This window comes from Maniola jurtina, chromosome 14 (assembly GCF_905333055.1).
Source record: "Maniola jurtina chromosome 14, ilManJurt1.1, whole genome shotgun sequence".
NCBI lineage: Eukaryota > Metazoa > Arthropoda > Insecta > Lepidoptera > Nymphalidae > Maniola > Maniola jurtina.
In genome coordinates, this window is record NC_060042.1 from 3,356,532 (window position 1) to 3,378,047 (window position 21,516).

Below are 21,516 nucleotides of genomic sequence, written 5' to 3' on the forward strand. Positions count from 1 at the left end.
TGGTAATAGGATCCCGTTGGTACCCTTCGGATACGGAACCCAAAAATGTAGGGAAGGACATAATGTTAGGTAGGTAGGTATATCTTTTAGCTGTACGTTGGTATGGAACCCTTAGTTTGCGAGTCCGACTCGCACTTGACCGGTTTTATTTACCTTCCTTTACCATGTCTATGGGCAACATGAAAAATGAAAATGAAAATGAAAAATGTTTATTTACCAAATACAGTCTTTTACAATTTTTCCGTGTCTGTTGGTACGTACCCACACTAAGTAGGTAGTCCTGTATCGTGGGTAGTGCCGTTTACAATTTTTATTTGACACTCAGGTAGGTAATTAATTAAAAAAAAATGAAGAAATAAGCTATGAAATAATTATATTGCGTTGCATTATATCATATTATACATTATATGTCTAAATGAAAAGTAGTAACAAAATGCCCTTATTTTAGATGCACGAAAAGTTTCTCGGTTGCATCGTAACCTAAGGAGGCAAGCCATGTTACTATTTTTATTTTGGCTTGTTAAACATGATATAGGGCATGTGATGTGCATTTCTTTTTCAACAAAAAATTCTTACCACACATAGGTAGGTACTTAACTACCTACCTACCTTATACTCGTACGTAATAAACATAAGCGAACTTTTTGGTCCCTAATCGAAATACATTGATTACAGAATAGAATAGGAACGGGCGGTAATGGGCTCGCTCGTTCCCAGTTAATGACCCCCTCAACCCCTCCCACGCCTTCAGGGGGTCGTTAATACCCGCTCGGTCTTACTTGCTTCAGTAATGCAGTGTAGGTAGATAATATTTTTTTTCAAGACTTCGTGTTCTAGGTATTTACTTACCTAAGTGAAAATTGTGCAATCCAGTGTTAAAATTTCCCAAATTGAAATATTTCAGATACCTATTAGTAGTAGGTACATACCATTAAGTACGTTTGAAAAAAACCCGGCCAAGTGCGAGTCAGACTCGCACACCGAGGGTTCCGTACACGAGTATTTTTTCCGGCATTTTGCACGATAAATCAAAAACTATAATGCATAAAAATAAATAAAAATTTGTTTTAAAATGTGCAGGTAAAGCCCTTTCATATGATACCCCACTTGGTATTATCTTACTTTCAAAATTGAAACACATTTTTTTTTTTTAATGATGTAACCACAAATTCACGGTTTTCGGATTTTTTCCTTTACTTGTGCTATAAGACCTACCTAACAGCCAAATTTCATGATTCTAGGTCAACGGGAAGTACCTACCCTAAGGTTTTCTTGACAGACACGACGTCGTGTCTGTATATAACGTGTTTGTATACAAGTGTAAATTAAAAATTTATAACACCCCCGACAAGTGAAGGTTACAGTAACTAGAAAAGAGCTGATAACTTTCTAACGGCTGAACCGATTTTCTTAAATTATAGCTAAGAACACTCTCGATCAAGCTACCTTTCAAACAAAAAAAACTAAATTAAAATCGGTTCATTCGTTTAGGCGCTACGATGCCACAGACAGATACACAGATACACAGAGACACAGATACACACGTCAAACTTATAACACCCCTCTTTTTGGGTCGGGGGTTAATAAAACAAGCATACGAGAAAGCCAGAAAACTTCTTTTAAAACCCCTACAACAACACTGAGTAGGTACCTACTTGGTTACCTACCAAGATAATTTTTTCGCACCAAAATCACAAACGACACAATCAAAGATCACTCTTGCTCAATCAAGAAAACCCAAATTACATCTTCAACGCTGTAGTAGGTTCGTGGATATCACACTAATATTATAAAGGCGAAAGTTTGTATGTGTGTGTGTGTGTGTGTATGTTTGTTACTCCTTCACGCAAAAACTACTGGACGGATTTGGCTGAAATTTGGATTGAAGATAGATAATATCCTGGATTAGCACATAGGCTACTTTTTATCCCGGAAAATCAAAGAGTTCCCACGGGATTTCGAAAAACCTAAATCCACGCGGGCGAAGTCGCGGGCATCGGCTAGTCGCTTATAAAACCCTAGATACGAAATACCTACGTACCTACAAAGAAAAACATTCGTGAAAATCGCATTGTGTCCACAATTGCCCCTTCTCCCCTAACCGCGTAAATAAGAAGAGTCGTATCGATACATTGACTTGTATTTAGGTAACTTTCCCCTCGTGGGGTAGGAGGGGGAGTTTTCCCTTTTTCTGCGGTAGGAGCAATGAAAACGTCGCCTCTTGACGCGTGCAATTTCCTCGCACAGATTAGAGAAAAAGACAGACGGAACAAGCGCAACGAAACATATTCATTAAAAATGAAGATGACATAAACGACATTGCAACGTGATCGGCTTCTTTTGTAATAAGAGCTCCAGACTTGTTTGATTTTTTAACGATTTTTTAAGTTTATTTAGTCTGAGTGTCAATTAGAAGTTCTCCTAATGGTTGACTTTTTATTTTAGTATATTTTCTTAGAAGTAGGTACATGTCAAATTACTGTCCCTTCATATTTAGGATTTATTGCAAAATTAATCCGCATTTTACTACTTTGATGTCTCTAATATGAAAAAACAATAATAATAAAGCAACATTTTATTACCAAGTGATAAGATTCAGAAATAGTTTCCAATTTTGATAAAATGATTAGCAACATTTCACCACAAAGTGATAAGATTCAAAAATAGTTTCCAATTTTAACAGTTATTCTTACTGTCAATTATGAGATTTTAAAGTAACTGACATTTATTGCATGATTTTACATTTCATTTATTAATCACCTCCAAGACAGATAAATAACGAAATAAATTAAACCCAAGTTTTATTATTGTGGTCGCTATTAATGTAAATAGAGGGAATTAAAGAGCAATAAACATAATTAGGACCATTACGAACTGTCCGCGGAGTAATAACATCTCATTTGAAATAATAATTACATTAAATCACTTTCTAACGATCCGCGTCTTGTTTAGCAGTGGGAATGATATTTATGTGCTATATTTTACACCCAGAGTGGCAGCCCTTGGGCTTGTTCGTGTCTATCTTTTACCGCTAAGCCTAGGGCGGTAAAGGCGGCTTACGTTAGATACGCAGAGCGAGACAACAAGATAGGAAGCTACAGGAGTGTAACAGGGACGGAAGCGGGTCCTTAAATTTTATATTCTATCCGCATTTTGTCGCCTAAGCGTTCCATTTAGTGTTCCATATTTAAACCTCGCGCTTTTTCTTTTTTCAGCCGAGCGGAGAATGTTACGCGATTTTCTATTTTTTTTTTCTTTTTTTTTTCTTTAGGGCTGTACCCGCGGCGGCGTGTGCGGAATATTGATGTGTGTGTACAACCGCCGAGGCTCAGTTAGGGAATGAAATTGGCATATAAATGTAAATTTTATGCTATGAATTTTAAAATGAAGTCGATACTTGTACGCTTACCGCGGCTCGGCTGAAACGTTCTCGCAAGTTTTACGTTTGCCAGGAATAAAATTAGATTAGAATGCGCTATTTTTGGTAAAGAATGGGCTTTTAACGGGTCGCGGGGAACCCTTGTGAAATGTTACATTATTCTTGCCTCTGTAGACTTCCAAAATGTTTGAATAAATTATACTGAATTGATATCGAGCATAATGAATTGCATTTAATAATTTATTATGGTACCTATAACTATAGGTTGATACTTGATACATTTATTCCAGTCTCAGATTAATATAAATAAAATCTCAGAAAGAGTTAAAACTTATAAACCTAACAACAGTTAGGTAAGTAGGTAGGTATTATGTGACATGATAATGTTGCATTCAGAAATCATGTTATTAAAGTCCAGTTGCTGTATTAATGTGTCTGTTTTCATAATATATTATGAATAATAAATAAAAGAAATATGATGAAAATGGACTCTAAAATCAAATCAATTAAACTACTTAGACTCAAATTAAGCCTTTTGACAAAAGTAAAAGTATTAAATACTTAACTTCAACAAAACAAATGTCAACACTATAAAGCTCCATTCAACCAAGCCTACGAGTACGAACGAAAAGGGACATAGAGAAATCAGAAAGAAGAAAAAATCCACTTTACAGACGCAAACAAGTCACTTAAAGTTTATTGAGCTGTAATCGAATTGTGACGTCCCTGCGCCGCGCTTTGAGGCTGGAGCGGCGGGATCTATAGCCATCCTTATCTGACCCGACCATTTAAATGTATGCTATTCAATCGTGCCATCTCGCTCGTGTCCCAGGGGTGCCGCCGAGATGGCAATCTTTTGATTTATACCAACTATTAGGAGTGGTGCGGCGTAGTCTGTCTTTTGGAACGAGATTTGCTGCGATAAACGCTGGATACAATCGACGTTAGTACTGATTATAGAAATAGATTTGCTCTTGCTCCTCTCCGAGATATCTTCTGTAGAATATAATGTTTTGACCGTAATTCTTCATCTTAAAATATTGCTACAAGGTCAGGATATAATTTTAACCTTAGTAAATAAGGCGTTTTCCTTTTCCTAACTTTATTCATAGTAGAATTCCTAGCTCAGATTTCTTAAAGCTATTTTACGAGTGTTAAATAGCTAAAACAAAACTTTAAACTACCCTTCAAAACAGTATTTTTAGTCTTGCAGCTAATGTGGAAGCGACGGGCCTGCCCGCGAAATGACATGATACATTCTTCATGAGAGATTCTTTGACATTAATTCTAGTATCGACTATTGTCACAAATTAGTCGATACTAGAATTAATTTCTTAAACTGGACCCTTTCAAGTAAAGATTTTTATATAAACCTGTGAGGAGGATAGTGCCATTGTCGCAATTAAAATACCATAAGCCTACATTGTCGTATTAGATTACAAATTGCGAAAAATCAAATTAAATTGGAATTTCGCGGGTAGGCCCGTCTCATGTCCCTTAAGTAACTTCAGTAACACTTCATGTAGGCATTGGAGTAAAAAGTGAAATAAAGACTAGTGTAATGTTTAATCTAGTTAAATTTTATTAAAATCTAGTAGATAAAATAACCTAGATATTTTCGAAGACAATAGGTACCTAATGCTGACATAGCCCAGCCAGTAGGCAGTGGTAATTTTGTTTGGTGAATTTGGCGTAAAAAGCGGATGGACAGTCCCCGAAGACCGCTTAGAAGGGGCCGGAAAGGGCAAGAAAACGTTCTCTCATTTATATTTAAGGGAAACCTTAGGCTTATGTGCCCTTTGAGTTGGCTGTATGTAATATAATGTATCCGTATTTATTAAAAAAAAAGTTGTTATTTTTACACATTCTTTTGATGTTTTAATTTCTATTGACAGAATTTTACACAAAATGTGTCGAGGACATCATGAATCTAATGATAGGTAATAATCATATTTAAAGTTTTTGTCCCAAAGTCCTTAAACTTTTCACTAAATAGGTAAGTATTTACCTAGGTATTTATTGCATACTTTGTAAAAATAAAATTCAATTCAGGTAAAAATGATTTAGAAAAACTGTTAGTACCCAGACTTTTTGTATTTTATTGCAAAGCTTCCTCAAATACATTCAGAACCATTTTATTATTCACACTCAATTTTTGCAGTTCACTGAACGGATCAATCTGGCGCGTTAGAAAGAAGTTCGAGATTTAATAAGAATATCCTTTTAGTGACATTCTCAATTTGCAACTTGGAGACCATTTATTAGGAAATTCAAAATGGATGTATACATATTATGTTAAATTTCTTCTTGTTCTTGACTTATGTTAGAATTTAATTTAATTTAAGAGACAAGTTTTACAATTAAAATCACTTCAGAAATTTTTGAATTTTCATGGTATAGGGTATTCTTTTAATATGAGTTATGACTACAATAATTTTTTCCGTCAAAATGCCTCCAAACCCTCTTTTGAAGTGCACATCATAGTGCTTGTAATATAAGTAACACATAGTAACAGTGTATAAACTGTAAAATTCCAAAGCTGTAAAATACCATTTTGTATTTGAAGCATCGAAGACCTTTCAACTTTTACTTATAGGTACTTATGTCCTTTTGTTTCAGGCTTATCAATCTGCAAAGATTCAATGCAAATAAAAAATCATAAGTTTTTTGTACCATGCAGTGTCAAAATTGAATTCATATTTGAATCGTTTTATACTTTAGAAATGGAAATATATATTATACTATTATATGTATATAGTATTATATTTTCTTTGTATTCATATCTAATTATGTTATGGTACATCTAGTTCTAGACTATAGCATTTATGTCGTGGGGAGGTATATGACTTTCAAACTTATCACTTATGTATACTTATACATAATATAATCGAGACGCACCTCAATTGTTATATATATTTTATATTCAAACATTTTCGAATAAAAATATAGTAGTTCTTCAGTTCTTTTGAAACTATAAAATTTAAGCACTTCGCAGGACATAAATAGTCAGAACTGAGACATAACAAAGGAAACTTAACGGCCAATGTGCAACGAATAAAGACGTCAAGCATGAATAAGTTCCGTCCAAATTGCAGTAAAATTTGGTCACAGACTAAAAATATTTGGCGACAAGTAGCACTTAAATAGACCGGTACTTATTGCTGTGTAGTTAAATCTCAATAGTCTTTTTCTATGGGAATAAAATGGAATATCACCACCAAAATGGCACATCTCTGGCTATGGAGATTGTGAATTCTATCTTATATTAATAGTTAATTAGGTCTAAAATTATATGATTAGGTAGGTAGCTTACCACGACTCTATTTCCTTTCAGGTCTAACCGCATCGCCAGTACATCCTTCATGAATAATTTAGGGTAGTGCGCGCGACGCAAGGAAAGCTCTCACAAGCTCTTCCAACTGCCAAGAGCTGAAATTCTACCTTATATAACTAGCTAATAAGGTCTAAAATAGTATAATTACTTACTGCGACTATACTTCTTTTCTCATCTAACCACGTCGCCAACACTTCTTAGTTCTTTCATATCAGAAGAATGCGACGCAAGGAATGCTATCTCAAGTTAGTCCAACTGCCAAGAGTTAAACTGTATCTTATATAAGTAGTTAATAAGGTCTAAAATTAAATGATTAGGTAACTTACCGCGACTCTACTTTCTTTCAGGTCTATCCGCATCGCCAGTGCTTCCCTCATGAATAGGTAAATCAGGGCAGTGCGACGCAAGGTACGCTCTCTTAACCTCTTTCAATTGCCAAGAGTTGAAATTCTACCTTATATGAGTAGCTAATAAGGTCTAAAATTATATAATTAGGTAACTTACCGCGACTCTACTTTCTTTCAGGTCTAACCGCATCGCCAGTGCTTCCCTCATGAGCACGTCAGGGTAGTGCGACGCGAGGAACGCTCTCTCAAGCTCTTCCAACTGCCAAGAGTTGAAATTCTACCTTATATGAGTAGCTAATAAGGTCTAAAATTATATGATTAGGTAACTTACCGCAACTCTACTTTCTTTCAGGTCTAACCGCATCGCCAGTGCTTCCCTCATGAACACATCAGGGTAGTGCGACGCGAGGAACGCCCTCTCCAGCTCTTCCAACTGCCAAGAGTTGAAATTCGTCCTAGATCTTCTTCTCTTACCGCTGTCACCGTCGTCATCTCCAAGGCCACCTGGAAATAATTGACTTTTATAAGCTTTTATTGCGCTACACTTCATTTGACTATCTAAATGATCGTCTAACTCTAAGCCAAGACCAGCTTGTTCTCATGATCTAAAAGTACCTACCTATGTTTCTTTTGAACACTTAAACTACAATCTATTCACTATGATATTAAAAATCTATAAGTAGTTTTGTTTGTATGAGATAACTCATATCGGTCAAATAGTGTAGGTAACTATTACTTATAGGTACTGCATTGTCCTATACTTACTTATCTATTACAAAAATTATTATATTATAAACAGGTACTATGAAGCGCGATGTAAATACCTATAGGTACATAACTGCATACAGATTGTCTGAAAGCTACGCTTAAAAAGAAATGTTTTACCTTACAAAAATTAAGTTAATCGCATTGAATCAGGAAAAAATTTACTAATTAAAGGTTAGTAGTTGAAAAGCCAAAGGTGAAACAAAAATAGTTGTCATTTTCCATCATTGATTCTCTACATGTCTGCCATTTTCCTTCATGCGATGCAACGATTGCCACATTCAATATTAATAAACAAGTAGATATATCTAAGTCTAGAAAGCTTCAAGCTAAACGATATTGGAGTTTTAGGTCAAAGTTCAATACTACTATATATGTAGAAATCTGAAATTACCAACACAAGTAGGTAAGTACCTAAGTACATGTTACGAATATTTAATATAATTAAATCTTAGAAGTTGATTTAACTTAGGTGCTTACGCAAATCGTGGACGTTTGATACTTAAAGGTTTTAACGTTCCCGAATGCCAAAAGCGTAGGTACCTACTAGATCATAAAAGCTGCATGTTAATGATAAATTCTATCTAAGGCTCAATGTAAAACCTTAATTACTATGTATTAGGTTGAAGATGAACCACCAAAATCAAGTACTTACCTAAAGGTAACAATAGGCTAGAAAGTAATATCTATCTTTAAATTAGGGAAATTGGATGTAAATAAGACCACTAGTTAAGAATATAGCTGCCTAATTTAACAAACTACATAAATTAGACTTGATGATAAAGTGATCTATCTCTCTTATAAAATTATTTACAGTTACAGGCAACAGCAGGTAGGTGTAAGTAAATCATATGAAATAAGGAATAATTTATACAAAGTAATGACTGATGCATTTTGTGTTTTTTATCGATATAAAATAACTGGAGCGTTGAATATTTGAAATGATTTTATTGAAAGCAATAAAGTTAAGTTTTACTATAAAATGATTAACGCTTATTGCGATAAGGTCTCACCCGTTACTAAAGCGAAAAGGTTTCCAATCAACATGAGGCAGGTTTGAAATGAAGACATAATCATAAAAGACACCGGCAGCGTTAACATTGTCCATTTAGACAATCCTTCGCGCGTTAAAATAAAGCCGCGACCGGGGGCTCATAAAAAGGAGATAATCTCCAACAAAGCGTCAGAACAAGGTTTCTGAAAATAGAATATAATTTCTAATTTTCTCCCGGCGATTTTAATTAAAAATGGTCCCGTGAGGGAGACCGCTACATCGCTCGGAAACGGGGGTTAGAAAGGGACGGCCGTAAATTAGTCGGTCTGTCTTTAAAACTAAATAAATTAGAAGTCATTAAGAGGAACACGCTTCTGTTGCGCTGAACACGTTGTTATTCTGTGGCTTTTAATTTATTAACCCGCTTAGGGTATCATTGGGCAATAGACATGGCGTTACACTTAATTAACAATTGACCAATCCAATCCAATCCATCAGCCTGTATGCATCCACTACTGGCCATATGCCTTTCAAGAGCGAGCCACCAAACACGGTCCTCCGCGTTCCTCTTCCATCCGCTTTCCGAAACCTTCTTCAGGTAAATTAATCAGTCCATCGGCCCAGTCATTAACAATTGACCAGATTGCCATTGTTGATTTTCCAGATGTCATAATTTGAGAATTTCATATAAATTCTTAATAATGGGCCTCATAGAAAGCTTAAATTTCGTTAGCGGAGAAGAGAGCTGTGCTTGAAATTTGTCCATGTGATCAAATCAGAAATGAGCAAATCCGTAGGAAAAAAAGTAACAACGTAGCTCAACGGGTTGTGATGAAGTGGCAATGGGCTGGACACATAGTTCGAAAAACCGATAAACGTCTGAGTCCCAAGTGAGAGGTAGAATGGTGACCTCGCACCGGAAAGCGCAGCGTTGGAAGACCTCCTACTAGGTAGACAGACACCAGACAAACTAGACAAAGCCGCTGGATTCAGGCGGCGCAAGACCGTGGAATGTGGTGTAAGTCTCTACAAAAGACCTATCTCCAGCAGTTGACGTTTATCGGTTGATAATAATAATAATGATGATTATGAATGATGATGTTATGAATTCAATAGATTAATGTCAACTTTCATGACGCGTTTTCTTACTTATGAAAACTTTAATTAAAAATTCAGACACAAGAATTCTACAGGAAAGGGTTACAAAGCTCCATTCTATAGTTGCCAACTAGATCAATGAGCTATGCAGTGGCCTTAAGAGAAAAGCTAAATTACGCGGGTGTGAAAGAGACAGAGACATCCCACTAATGAGCAGAGTGAAAGAGATGACTACGCTTATTGTATTAAAACAAACGACCGCCTTGGGCCCGGAGAGAACTGTTTTGGCGCGCTTTAATTTAGTCTGCCTCAATGTTTTAATGTCACTAGGGAGGGGGGATGGGGGACTCACTAAGTATCTATTTGAGGGTTGTATAGCGCGGTTAATAAATTCGTACAGTTAATAATTCTACTTTGTTTGGTGTTTCGGTATAAATAACGACTGAGATAGGAACTGTTTTACACGTTTTACTTACTTGGGACGAATTTATTACGAACAATTTTAATGCGAGTAGGTGGTTGGCATGTTTACTAAGTATATCTAGTCACTAGTTATAGATAATGCCTGCGACTTCAACCGCGACATCAGTTATTAATCCCGTGGGAATTCTTCGATTTTCCGGGATAAAAAGTAACCTATATATCTGTCCGTTTCCGGGATGCAAATGATCTTTATACCAAATAGACCCGCAACTTCTTCGATGTGGATTTCGGTTTTCAAAAATCCCGTGGTTTGATTTTCCGGGCCAAAAAGTAGCATACTTAATTTATGTTCTTCCCCAGAATACCTACAAGCTATCTGCGCATTAAATTCATCAAAATCGGTTAAGTAGACGATCTGTGAAAACTAATAAATGACAGACAGACACTTTCGCATTTAGGTATAATAAGTAGGTTCTTTGGGGCTGGTATATAGGACACCTATAAAAACCCCTTAAAAATATTGGAATAAAAAAAATAAAAAAAAAGTAGGTACTTATTGATAGTATGGATATTAGTTTTTTTTAATTTACTTTTTCTTATTATTCTTTCCTACATACATATTTTGTTTTTACGAATAAGTTTCAATTCTACTGGAACAGTATTTTCATAATAAAGAACTGTAGATCAGACAATTCGCTCATAAAGATAGGATCACGCCAAGCAATAAATTTATTACAATTGATATCCCTGATAAAAATCCCCTCTATTGCCGTCCACTTAATAGCAATAGAAATAGAAAAATACACTGCTTATACTTATTGAATAGATACATAAATAGATCTTGGTAATTGGTAGATACTTACTGGTGAATGGTGATAATGGAATAAAATAAAAATTGTGTTTTTGTTTTTTAGGGTTCCGTAACTCAAAAGGAAAAACTGAACCCTTATCACTTAGGATCACTTTGTTGTCTGTCTGTCTGTCTGTCTGTCTATCTGTCTGTCTGTCCGTCCGTCGTGTCTGTCAAGAAAACCTATAGGGTATCTACCTATTACCTAAGTACTTTCCGTTGACCTTGAATCATGAATTTTGGTAAGTAGGTAGGTCTTATAGCACAAGTAAAGGAATAAATCCGAAAACCGTGAATTTGTGGTTACATCATTAAAAAAAAAATTAAAATGTGTTTAAATTTTCAAATTAAGAAAACTATCCCAATTGGGGTATCATAATATCCACTTGTACATTCTAAAACAGATTTTTATTTATTTTTATGCATAATGTTTTTGATTTATCGTGCAAAATGACAAAAAATACCCGAGTACGGAATCCTCGGTGCGCGAGTCTGACTCGCACTTGGCCGGTTTTTTATTTCAGTTTGATTTCGTGTAGTTTATGAATGGTGTGAATGCTTTGTTAATTGTTTGTTTCATTTGTTTTACTTTCATGGTCTCGATTTAGTTATCTTGCACTTAGGTAGTTAGGTACCTATTTTTAAGTAAGTACATAAGTAACTAAGTAAAACATTGACATGAGTTTTAAGATTTTACTTAAGATGCCTAATAATTATCTTATAGATCTTAAGTAAAAGATGCCTGCTTTATTTTCAAATATTCACTTCTCTATTCCGGTAATTTTAATCGAATGAATTCCTGTGTCATTAACTTTACATCTTGTTTGAAATTCAGTCAAAATCATGAGAGCAGTCACAACATAGGACTTAGGAGTTAGATAGGAAGGTAACATCATTGAAGTTACTACCTACAGCAGAATTCCTACCTATTATTGCGACCCTCAGCAATTAATGAGAATTAATGCATGAATGTGCCGGAAAGTTTTTGAGTGGAGACCACGTATAAGCAAGCGTAGTGTGGGATGCCCTCCAGCACGATGGACCGACGATATAAAGCGGCTGGCGGAAAGTGGCTGGATGAGGAAGGCTGAGGACTGGGTGTGGTAGCACTGTCTAGGGAAGGCCTATGTCCAACAGTGGGCATCCAGGTTGATGATGAACGAATGTATAATATGACGCAGAGAACATCATAAGTAGGTAGGTACCTATACCTACGTAATGCTGACAGCTAAATTTAACTGATAAAGAAATCAAGCGGAGTCTTCCCGAGTCTTGATAATTGTAAAATTATATTATTCCCAGAATCAATTACCTGGCACTGATCGATCGATGTACTCGAGCTTTTCAGCGATATATACCGTTGTAATAATATTATCGTACAATCGAGAAGAAAAGTTATGAGACATTTTGATTCACCATCATCATCATCATTGTCAACCGATAGACGTCCACGGTTGGAGAGACTCTCATGCGTTTCCTCAGTGTTTCAAGACCAAGGTCTTACAACAGTGCGTGTTGCCAGTGATGACATATGGATTCAAGACAGGGTCACTAACTATGGGCTTCATAAGAAAGCTTAAAGTTACTCCAGCGGGCGATGGAGACAGCTATGCTTGGAGTTTCTCTACGTGATTAGATCAGAAATAAGGGGATCCGTAAGAGGATCAGAAAACCTAATCGATATAGCTCAGCGGGTAGCGAAGCTGAAATGGCAATGGGCAGGCCACAGAGTTCAAAAAACCGATAGACCTTGGGGTCACAACTTGGGAGCCCAGCGTCTATGAGACTCCCAAGGTGCTGTGCAAGTGTGAAAACAACGCACAGCGCCGAAAAGCCTCCCATTCGATGGACAGACGACATAAAACTCTCAACAAATCTATAACAAAATTAGCTGATGCCCGCGACTTCGTTCACGTTACATAGGTATTTGGATCCCGTGATGCCGTGGGAACCCTTTAATTTTCTGGGATAAAAAGTCACTTACTTTTGTGTTAATCAAGGGTATAATCTATCTCCATTCTCAGCCAAATCCGTCCAGTAAGTAGTTGTTGCGTGAAAGAGTAACACACAAACATTCGCCTTTAAATAAAAATGGATATAATTGCTTCACACAGATCGGCTAAAAATTTCTCCAGATTCTGGAAGTCGATAAACAATTTGAACGTTCGGCCGAGCCTTCCAGTCAGTGTCGCGGGTTGTAGCACGCAGAAGGAAATAGCCAATATGTTTAGGGATCACTTTAGGGTATCATCGCCACTGGGGCCCTCGACTCGAATGTGCGATGCTCGGATAAATCGTGACCACGAGTTACTGCGTTTTTCTACCAAGCAAGTGTCAGAGGTAATTCAAAAAATGACACGAGGAAAGTCGCCTGGGCACGATAGTCTGAGCATTGAGCATTTGAAGTACGCAGGTTTTCACCTTCCCAGGGTACTAGCAATGTTCTATTCACTCTGCGTGAGTCACTCGTATTTACCGGGTGATATGATGAGAACTATAGTGATCCCTATCGCGAAAAATAAAACTTGTGATCTTTCTGATAAGTCCAACTATAGGCCCATTTCGCTAGCTACCATTACAGCTAAGATTTTGGACAGTCTGCTTGACAGAAAGCTGAGTGAAACGCTCGATTTCCACGATGCTCAGTTCGGCTTTCGAGCTGGATTATCGACTGAGACCGCGATACTAAGCTTAAAAGAGACTGTATTATATTATACAAGCAGAAAAACACCTGTGTACGCCTGTTTCCTTGATCTTTCCAAAGCTTTTGATTTAGTTTCTTATGATATACTTTGGAGAAAGATGGAGGAAGCAGGTGTGCAACAGGAGTTGCTGAGTGTTATGCATTTTTGGTATGCAAATCAGATAAATAATGTCAGGTGGGGGAGGGAGCTCTCTGATTCATACAGGTTGGAGTGCGGGGTGAGACAGGGGGGGTTGACCTCGCCGAAGCTCTTCAACCTGTATGTTAACGGACTAATCGAGGAGCTCAGCAGCAAGCCAGTAGGTTGTTGGATAGACGGCATTTGCGTGAATAACTTAAGCTATGCTGATGACATGGTGTTGTTGGGTCCCTCGGCTGGTTCGATCAGGGAGTTACTTCTAACCTGCCAGGAATATGCTGCCAGACATGGTCTGATATACAACGTGACCAAAAGTCAATACATGGTATTTAAGGCCCCTCGTAAACAGGTGACATACGAACCAAAACTTACATTGAACGGAGCTTCACTCATACGTGTGCAACAATTTAAATACTTGGGTCACTATGTTTCGGAGGACCTTAAAGATCATGTCGACATCGAGAGAGAGAGAAGGGCCTTGGCAGTTAAATGTAATATGTTGGCCCGCAGGTTCGCCCGATGTAGTAAAGAGACAAAAATCACGCTTTTCAAGGCATACTGCCAAAACTTCTACTCGGGAAGCTTGTGGGTCAACTTTTAAAAAAAGGCCATAGACACCCTAAGGGTGCAGTATAATAATGGTTTTAGGATGCTGTTGGGCTTGCCGCGGTTCTGTTCAGCCTCAGGCATGTTCGCAGACGAGCGGACTGATGACTTCTTTGCAATAATGCGGAAGAAGTCCGCATCACTGCTGAAAAGACTGCGCTCAGGTTCCAACAGCATCCTGAACATGCTTGCGAGCAAGATGGACTCACCAATGCTTAAACACATTGTTAAAGTGTTGGTGAGGCCACCTTTGTAAATAATTCTGTCTGTTGCCACGAATATAGTTTAGGTAAGGTACTAACATTAGGTTTTTAAGTGTATGTATCTAACACATTGAGCCATAGTTGCTTTAAATAAAAGGATTATTATTATTATTATTATTATTATATAACTTACTCTCACGCCCGGTTACAAAATAGATATATATAAAAGCCAAAGGGAATATAATATACTTACATACATAAAAATAAATAAACCTACATACACATTTACATAAATAAATATTTGTACCGGGCGGAGGATTACGCCCCGGCAGGGGAGACCAAACGGCCGGGGGTCAGGGCGACAGGCTGAGAAAGCGGCGGACTATCCTTGCCGAGTCTAGCAAGACCGCTTTTTGCATCCTGGCTGCGAGCGAACTGCCACGGAACCCCAGTCGCCTCAGATGGTGAGCGAGGCTGACTGGGATCAACCCGTTTGCAGATATGACGATTGGGATGATTTCGGTGGACTCCACATGCCACATGTCGGAAACCTCGTGAGCCAGATCAAGATACTTGCGTTTTTTCTCCGTCTCAGCTCTCACGAGGTTCTCGTCATATGGAATGGTGATGTCCACCAAAAACACCCTCGACTGTGCCCGGTCCACCAGCACGATGTCAGGCTTATTCGCTAGAATAGTCCTGTCCGTGATGATGGACCGGTCCCAATAGAGCCGGACTCCGTCGCGCTCGAGTACCGGCACCGGTGTGTACTTGTAATACGGCAACCTCTCATCCAGGAGACCGTACTTCAGAGCAAGCTCTTGGTGAAGGATTTTGGCTGCTTGGTTGTGTCTGTGCAGATACTCAGTGTTGGCAAGCGCTGAACATCCCGAAAGCACATGTCTGAGTGACTCGCCGGGATGGCGACAAGCTCGACAGATGTCGTGAGTGCCATCCTTCAGAATGTACTTTCGGTAGTTCCGCGTCTTAACCACCTGATCTTGTATCGCACAGACAAAACCTTCGGTTTCCCCGAAGAGGTCACCAAAGCGCAACCATTGCACGGACGCTTTTTTATCTACGTGTGGCTCATTAAGAGCTTTAAAAAAGCGTCCGTGCAACTCCTTCTCCTTCCATACGGTCTCCCGGTCAGAGGTGCTAAGTACCACCGGTTTCTGCCACTCGGTTTTGGCTAAGGATAGTGGAGTGAGGCCTTTATCACATTCTATGACTTCTCTATGCATGGGGGACCCCCTCATCGTCTCAAAGTAGGTTCTGAGGTTGGATATCTCCCGGTTATGCATGGTCTTGGCGCTTAATACGCCTCGACCACCACATTTCCGGGGGATATACAACCTCATCACAGACGATTTTGGGTGGTGCATGCGATAGAGAGTCATAGTCGCGCGGACTTTTCTATCCAGGGCGTCAAGTTCGGTCTGAGTCCAACTGAGCACGCCAAAGGTGTACATGAGGACGGGCATAACCCAGCCGTTATAAGCTCGGACCTTATTGGCGCCTGACAAATAACTTTTACAGATTTTCGTCAGACGGCCAAAAAAGGCCTCGCAAACAGACTGTTTCATGTCCGCCTCTTTTACCCCTAGGGATTGTGACATGCCCAGATACCGGTATGACTCAGCTTCAGAGAGGGATTTAATGTTGGACGGCTCGAGACTAATCTCGGCCGAATGAGTAACCTGTCCCCTCTCCACATGCATGACCGCACACTTGTCCAGCCCAAGCTCCATCTTGATAGAGTTGCTGAACTCAGTGGTGATGCTCAGCAGCTCCTTCAGGCGGGTGGCATTGGGTGCCAGCAGTTTGAGGTCATCCATGTACAGAAGGTGAGGTACTTTTGTCCCTCCTCTCCGGAACTGAAAGCCTGTGCCCGAGCCCTCCAGCAGGGTGCTAAGTGGGTTCAGAGACAGGCAAAACCATAGCGGGCTCAGACAATCACCCTGGAAGATACCCCGTCCTATCCTTATCCGGTCATCGGCAGCCGCCAACCGCTCACCATGGAGACACAGGATCGTGCTCCATTGCCCCATGCATGTCTCAAGGAAGTCTCGAACTGCACTGTCAACTTTGTACAGCTCAAGGACCCTCAAGAGCCATGAATGGGGCACCGAGTCGAATGCCTTTTTGTAGTCGATCCAGGCGGCGGAGAAATTCCGACGGTTGCGTTTGACCAGTTGGCCCGCAACGGAGTCGATGAGAAGGAGCTCCTTAGTACCACGACTACCGCCCCGACATCCGTTCTGAGCCCCAGACATGATGTTATTCTCGTCTATGTGACGGGAGATCTTGAGGCTCAGAACGGATGTCAGTGTCTTATAGATGGTAGTAAGACACGTAATGGGACGATACTTAGCCGGGTCGGTGGCATCGGTGGACTTTGGAGCTAGGTGAGTGATCCCGGTAGTGAAAAGGCTCGGGAGTGCCCTCTGCTCGAGAGCCTCTTGGAATTGTCGAGCCAAGGTCGCATGGCAAACCGAAAAACCTTTTAGCCAGTAGTGATGCAGTCCGTCGGGTCCCGGGCTTTTCCAGTTCGGAGCCCGCCTTACTGCACCAGCTACATCCTCCGCAGAGATGGCGACCGGGTTCATCGGCTCTATTCTGGCACATGCTTCCTCTACCGCCGCAATCCAAGGGCCCTCTTCATGCTCCACCTCTCTCGACCACACCCCCCGCCAGAAAGCGACTAGGTCGGCCGGGTCCGGTCGCTGAGAGGTAGAGCAGACTGCTGGGCACTCCAGTCTTTTGTAGAACCTTTTCTGATCACTCGAGAAGAGACGATTTTGCTGAAATCGCTCGACTCTTGCCGAGTATCGTCGGATGCGGTTCCCCCATGCAGCGATTTTCTGCTTCAGGTCGTCGATGCGCTCTGTTAGCTTTTGCGCAATATCGGGCTGGTCCAACCTGACCCCACACCCGTTCAGCGCAACTCTAACAGAGCGCACAATCCTTGGCCTAGTGTTGCCTGACCTGAAGCTTTGCAGTCTGCCAATGAGGACTCTGGCAAGAGTGATACGGTGTTCTATTCTCTTCTTCCAGGCCGGTTCCGCGCTGCGCCTTGTGGCAGCAGCACGCCCCGGTCCCGGAGTCTTGGCACCGATGAATCGGTGCACGGCTAGCGCCGCACCGAAGATAATAGAAGCCGTATCACCCAGGCCAGTGCTGCTCTCTAGATGTTGTGGCAGCATTTTGTTAATAGCCTCAATGACATCCCGCGTCGCTACATTGAGCGTAAGTCGGGAGAGCCGCGGACGATTCTCTAGAGGAGCGTTTCGGATTTCAGAGATCGCCTCTTCTAGAATCCTTCTCATCCGCTCTATATCCAGGGAGACTGTTTCCCCAGTGTCTTCCTCCACAGGCAAATCTTGTAAGGTGGTAGTTGCCTCCTCGCGGACAGGCTCCGCCTGGGAGACGATTTGCACTGTGGTAGGTGCTGACACTTCTGGAACAGCCTCACGTCGCAATCGTTCGAGCTCGGCAGCGTTGAAGATGTTAGAACGCTGAATATACCGAGCTCGATCTGCCAGGTTTTGTTCCGTGACAGTTAGATTCGGCTCGAGCAGCAGGAACTCGCGGTACATTGCCGCTCGGTAGCCAGTCCGTCCGGTTTCCCCTCCTGTCGCCCTGTAGTACGCACGCATGACATTCTCGTTCATGAGAGAAGTCCAGCGCATGCGGCGTACACCACCAGCGGCGGGCGCCGAAGATTGGGTCCTGGTGGGCCCTGTCGGAGCCAAGCCATCTGGTGGGGATGATGGATGTGTCGACCGGCTAGGTGGTAGTGCCGGTCGACTGGTGGTACTGGCGGCCCGTATGCTGCTACGCCCAGCGCCAGCTCCAGGCGCGCCCTGGCGACCCCCAGGTAGCGGCCCTATTCGCGCATTCCTTATGTTGTGTTCCATCATCATAAAAAGGGGGGGGGGGGGGGGGTGAGTGGTAGTTACATCACTCGGGGTCCACTCATGTCCCCGAGGAGGCTGTTTCTATGGCCAGCGTGCCAAATTTCGGGGAACTTGGATGACAATATCAGTTCCCCGAATCCCTTAGTCGCCTCTTACGACACCCGCGGGATGAGAAGGGGTGGCAACATTCTCCTCTGCCGGTGCCACACGGCAATTATTATTATTATTATTATTTATAATACTTAAGTAGGTATAGCTATAGTGCGTTTCATCGAATAGTACCTATGGCGTTATGTTGGCTCCCCTGTTTGTCCAAGTCATTGGCACGATATTTGCATGAGAAGACGCAGATTTTGTTTATTTTCATTTGATTTTCCTGAATGAATGAAATGAAAATCAAATGAAAATAAACAAAATCTGCGTCTTCTCATGCCAATATGGTGCCAATGAGCACCCAACAGACAGGGGAGCCAACATAACGCCATAGGTACTATCCGATGAAACGCACTATAGTGTGATGTGATATAATCTACAAGGTGACTTTCGCAGATGATTGTACTCGATAAGTATGAAGTGCTGTCAACAATTCCGATATCGATAGTGTTCTCACCAATAATAATTAATAATTACGGTAGTTGGCCGCCAACGTTTTCAAGAATCTGATCGAATTGGTCCAATTTCACTCAAGTGTCGTAATTGCGTGGTTAGGTGCAGTGTGGGTTCAAGTAATTGGTTAATTTGAGTCCGATTGCAGGTTGGCGTCACGGATATAAGTATACACGATAAAGACATTATGTTTACTTTTTGATCGATATTCGGTCACTTAATTATTTTGTAAGTAATGATTACAGCTACAGCCCTAGAAACTCACACAAGAGTAAAATTCCTACTCAAAATAATTACAAGGGCAGACAATTTTAAAAAATACTGTTTTGGGGTCTATAATCTATATTGATAATAATTTTCCGTTTCATATTTTCAAAATAATAAAACTGTAACTGGACGATTCCTGTACCTATAAATTTTATCGCCTGAGGGCTCTCTCCGTCACTCGCTTCATACAAACTTAGTTCCAATTTCATTTGAATATTAAGCAACCGAAGTCCATCAAATTTTGCAGACATATTCTAGAAACTAATATCTATGTCTGTGGTTTTCCAGATTTCTGTTAAAATATTCGGTTTCAAAGTTACGCGGTCTTAAAAATTTACATACAAATCTTTGAGCCCCTGTAATTTTAAAACTACATATTTTTAGAAAAATCTAAAACACCACAGACACAGATATTAGTTTCTAGAATATGTCTGCAAAATTTCATGGACTTTGGTTGCTTAATATTCAAATGAAATTGGAACTACGATTGTATGAAGCGAGTGACGGAGAGAGCCCTGTTAAACATTCCTGCTTCGTTAAAATGATTTATTGCGGGGCCAGTATTAGCAAAATTGTTATAACAAGATAAAGTTGAAAACTAAAACCCATTCATGTACCTAATATCCATTAGGTCAATTTTTTCTTATAAAATGTAGCCTTTGTCACCCGGACCTTTACGACGAATCGATTGACACCTCATTCATCAAAATCGGCCCAGTAGTTTAGGCGCTACGGTGGAACACACAGAATCTGGATACAAACATACACACATACATACATAGGTACATAGACTGCTAAAATCATAAGCCTTCCTTTTGGCTTTGCCGCAGTCAGGTAATTAAAAAAAAATATTGCAATGAGAAAGGAAGGGAGAAGCTTGTTGTGTATGGGCACAAGTCAATAACTCAGTCAGAATTCATATAGACTACATACTTGCCTATTAATTTATTCACAAAATAAAATAAAACCACAAAGAAAATAGTTCGTTACAAAAAATATGACAGCAGAAACCCAAAAGTATAAAATTGATTTAGACGCAAAATAATTTTATGGCCGTCCATACCGTAAAAAATTCGCCCGAAGCGGGGCGACCGGTGCCGCCTATAATTTTGTGTCGATCCCGGGAAATTAATTTCCGAAATCACCACCAATAATAAAGTAATAATTTTCAACCTAAATAGGTGGGTACCACATTGACTGACACTTTCCAGAGACGAACTCGAAAATATCTGAACCTTATCTGAACTTATACTATTATAATTGTACCTGGCTACTCGTCAATTGGAACAAAAAAGTTAGTTTTAAGTCTGTGCTTTTTAGGTACTTCTTTGTTTCTACGATATGATGGATGGAGCTGGAACTAAAGTACCTATTTGAAAATGCAACATTGCTCCACGTCAATGAAGATGGACACTGCTGTATTTAAAACTCACGAGGATTATATTAAACGTACTTACTACTACTTAGGCATGGGCGGATCTTTATTGGGCTTTTCCAGGGCCCCAAACCCCCGTTTGACAAAATGGACAATATTGTGAATTAAAAAATTGCTGTTTTTGGTTGTATTTTCTCGCTATTACGCTATTCTCTCCTACAATACTATACTCCCCGCCATTTATTTTCGATGTTTTTTCTCACAAACGCAGTCATTCACAGTCGAATGGGCTATATCCATCTTTTCAGCGTATCGTGTACTGTCATGACTATCGAAAAGTTTTTTTTACAAAATAACAATTAGCTGTTGATTAATTAGGCAGGCCGCCAAGTACCTAATATATATTAGCCCAGGATCTCACAAACTCACGATCCGTCTCTGAGCGTAGTGTATAAGTACATAGATAGTATTGCTGTTATGAGGGTTGCATGTTCAAGTAACTTGTG

General features: G+C 40.0%; 1 protein-coding gene and 1 long non-coding RNA gene across 2 annotated transcripts in view; one reads left to right on the forward strand and one right to left on the reverse strand.

Annotated features, from left to right (window-relative positions):
- The window catches only part of LOC123871914, a 575,184-nt gene that overhangs the window by 211,575 nt on the left and 342,093 nt on the right, over positions 1-21,516 (forward strand). The gene's annotated exons all lie outside the window — the stretch shown is intronic.
- The window catches only part of LOC123871900 (homeobox protein unc-4), a 56,972-nt gene that overhangs the window by 5,707 nt on the left and 29,749 nt on the right, over positions 1-21,516 (reverse strand). The window contains exon 2 of the mRNA XM_045915945.1: positions 7,392-7,564. Within this exon, the coding sequence (XP_045771901.1) occupies positions 7,392-7,564 (173 nt within the window). The remainder of the gene's footprint in view (positions 1-7,391; positions 7,565-21,516) is intronic.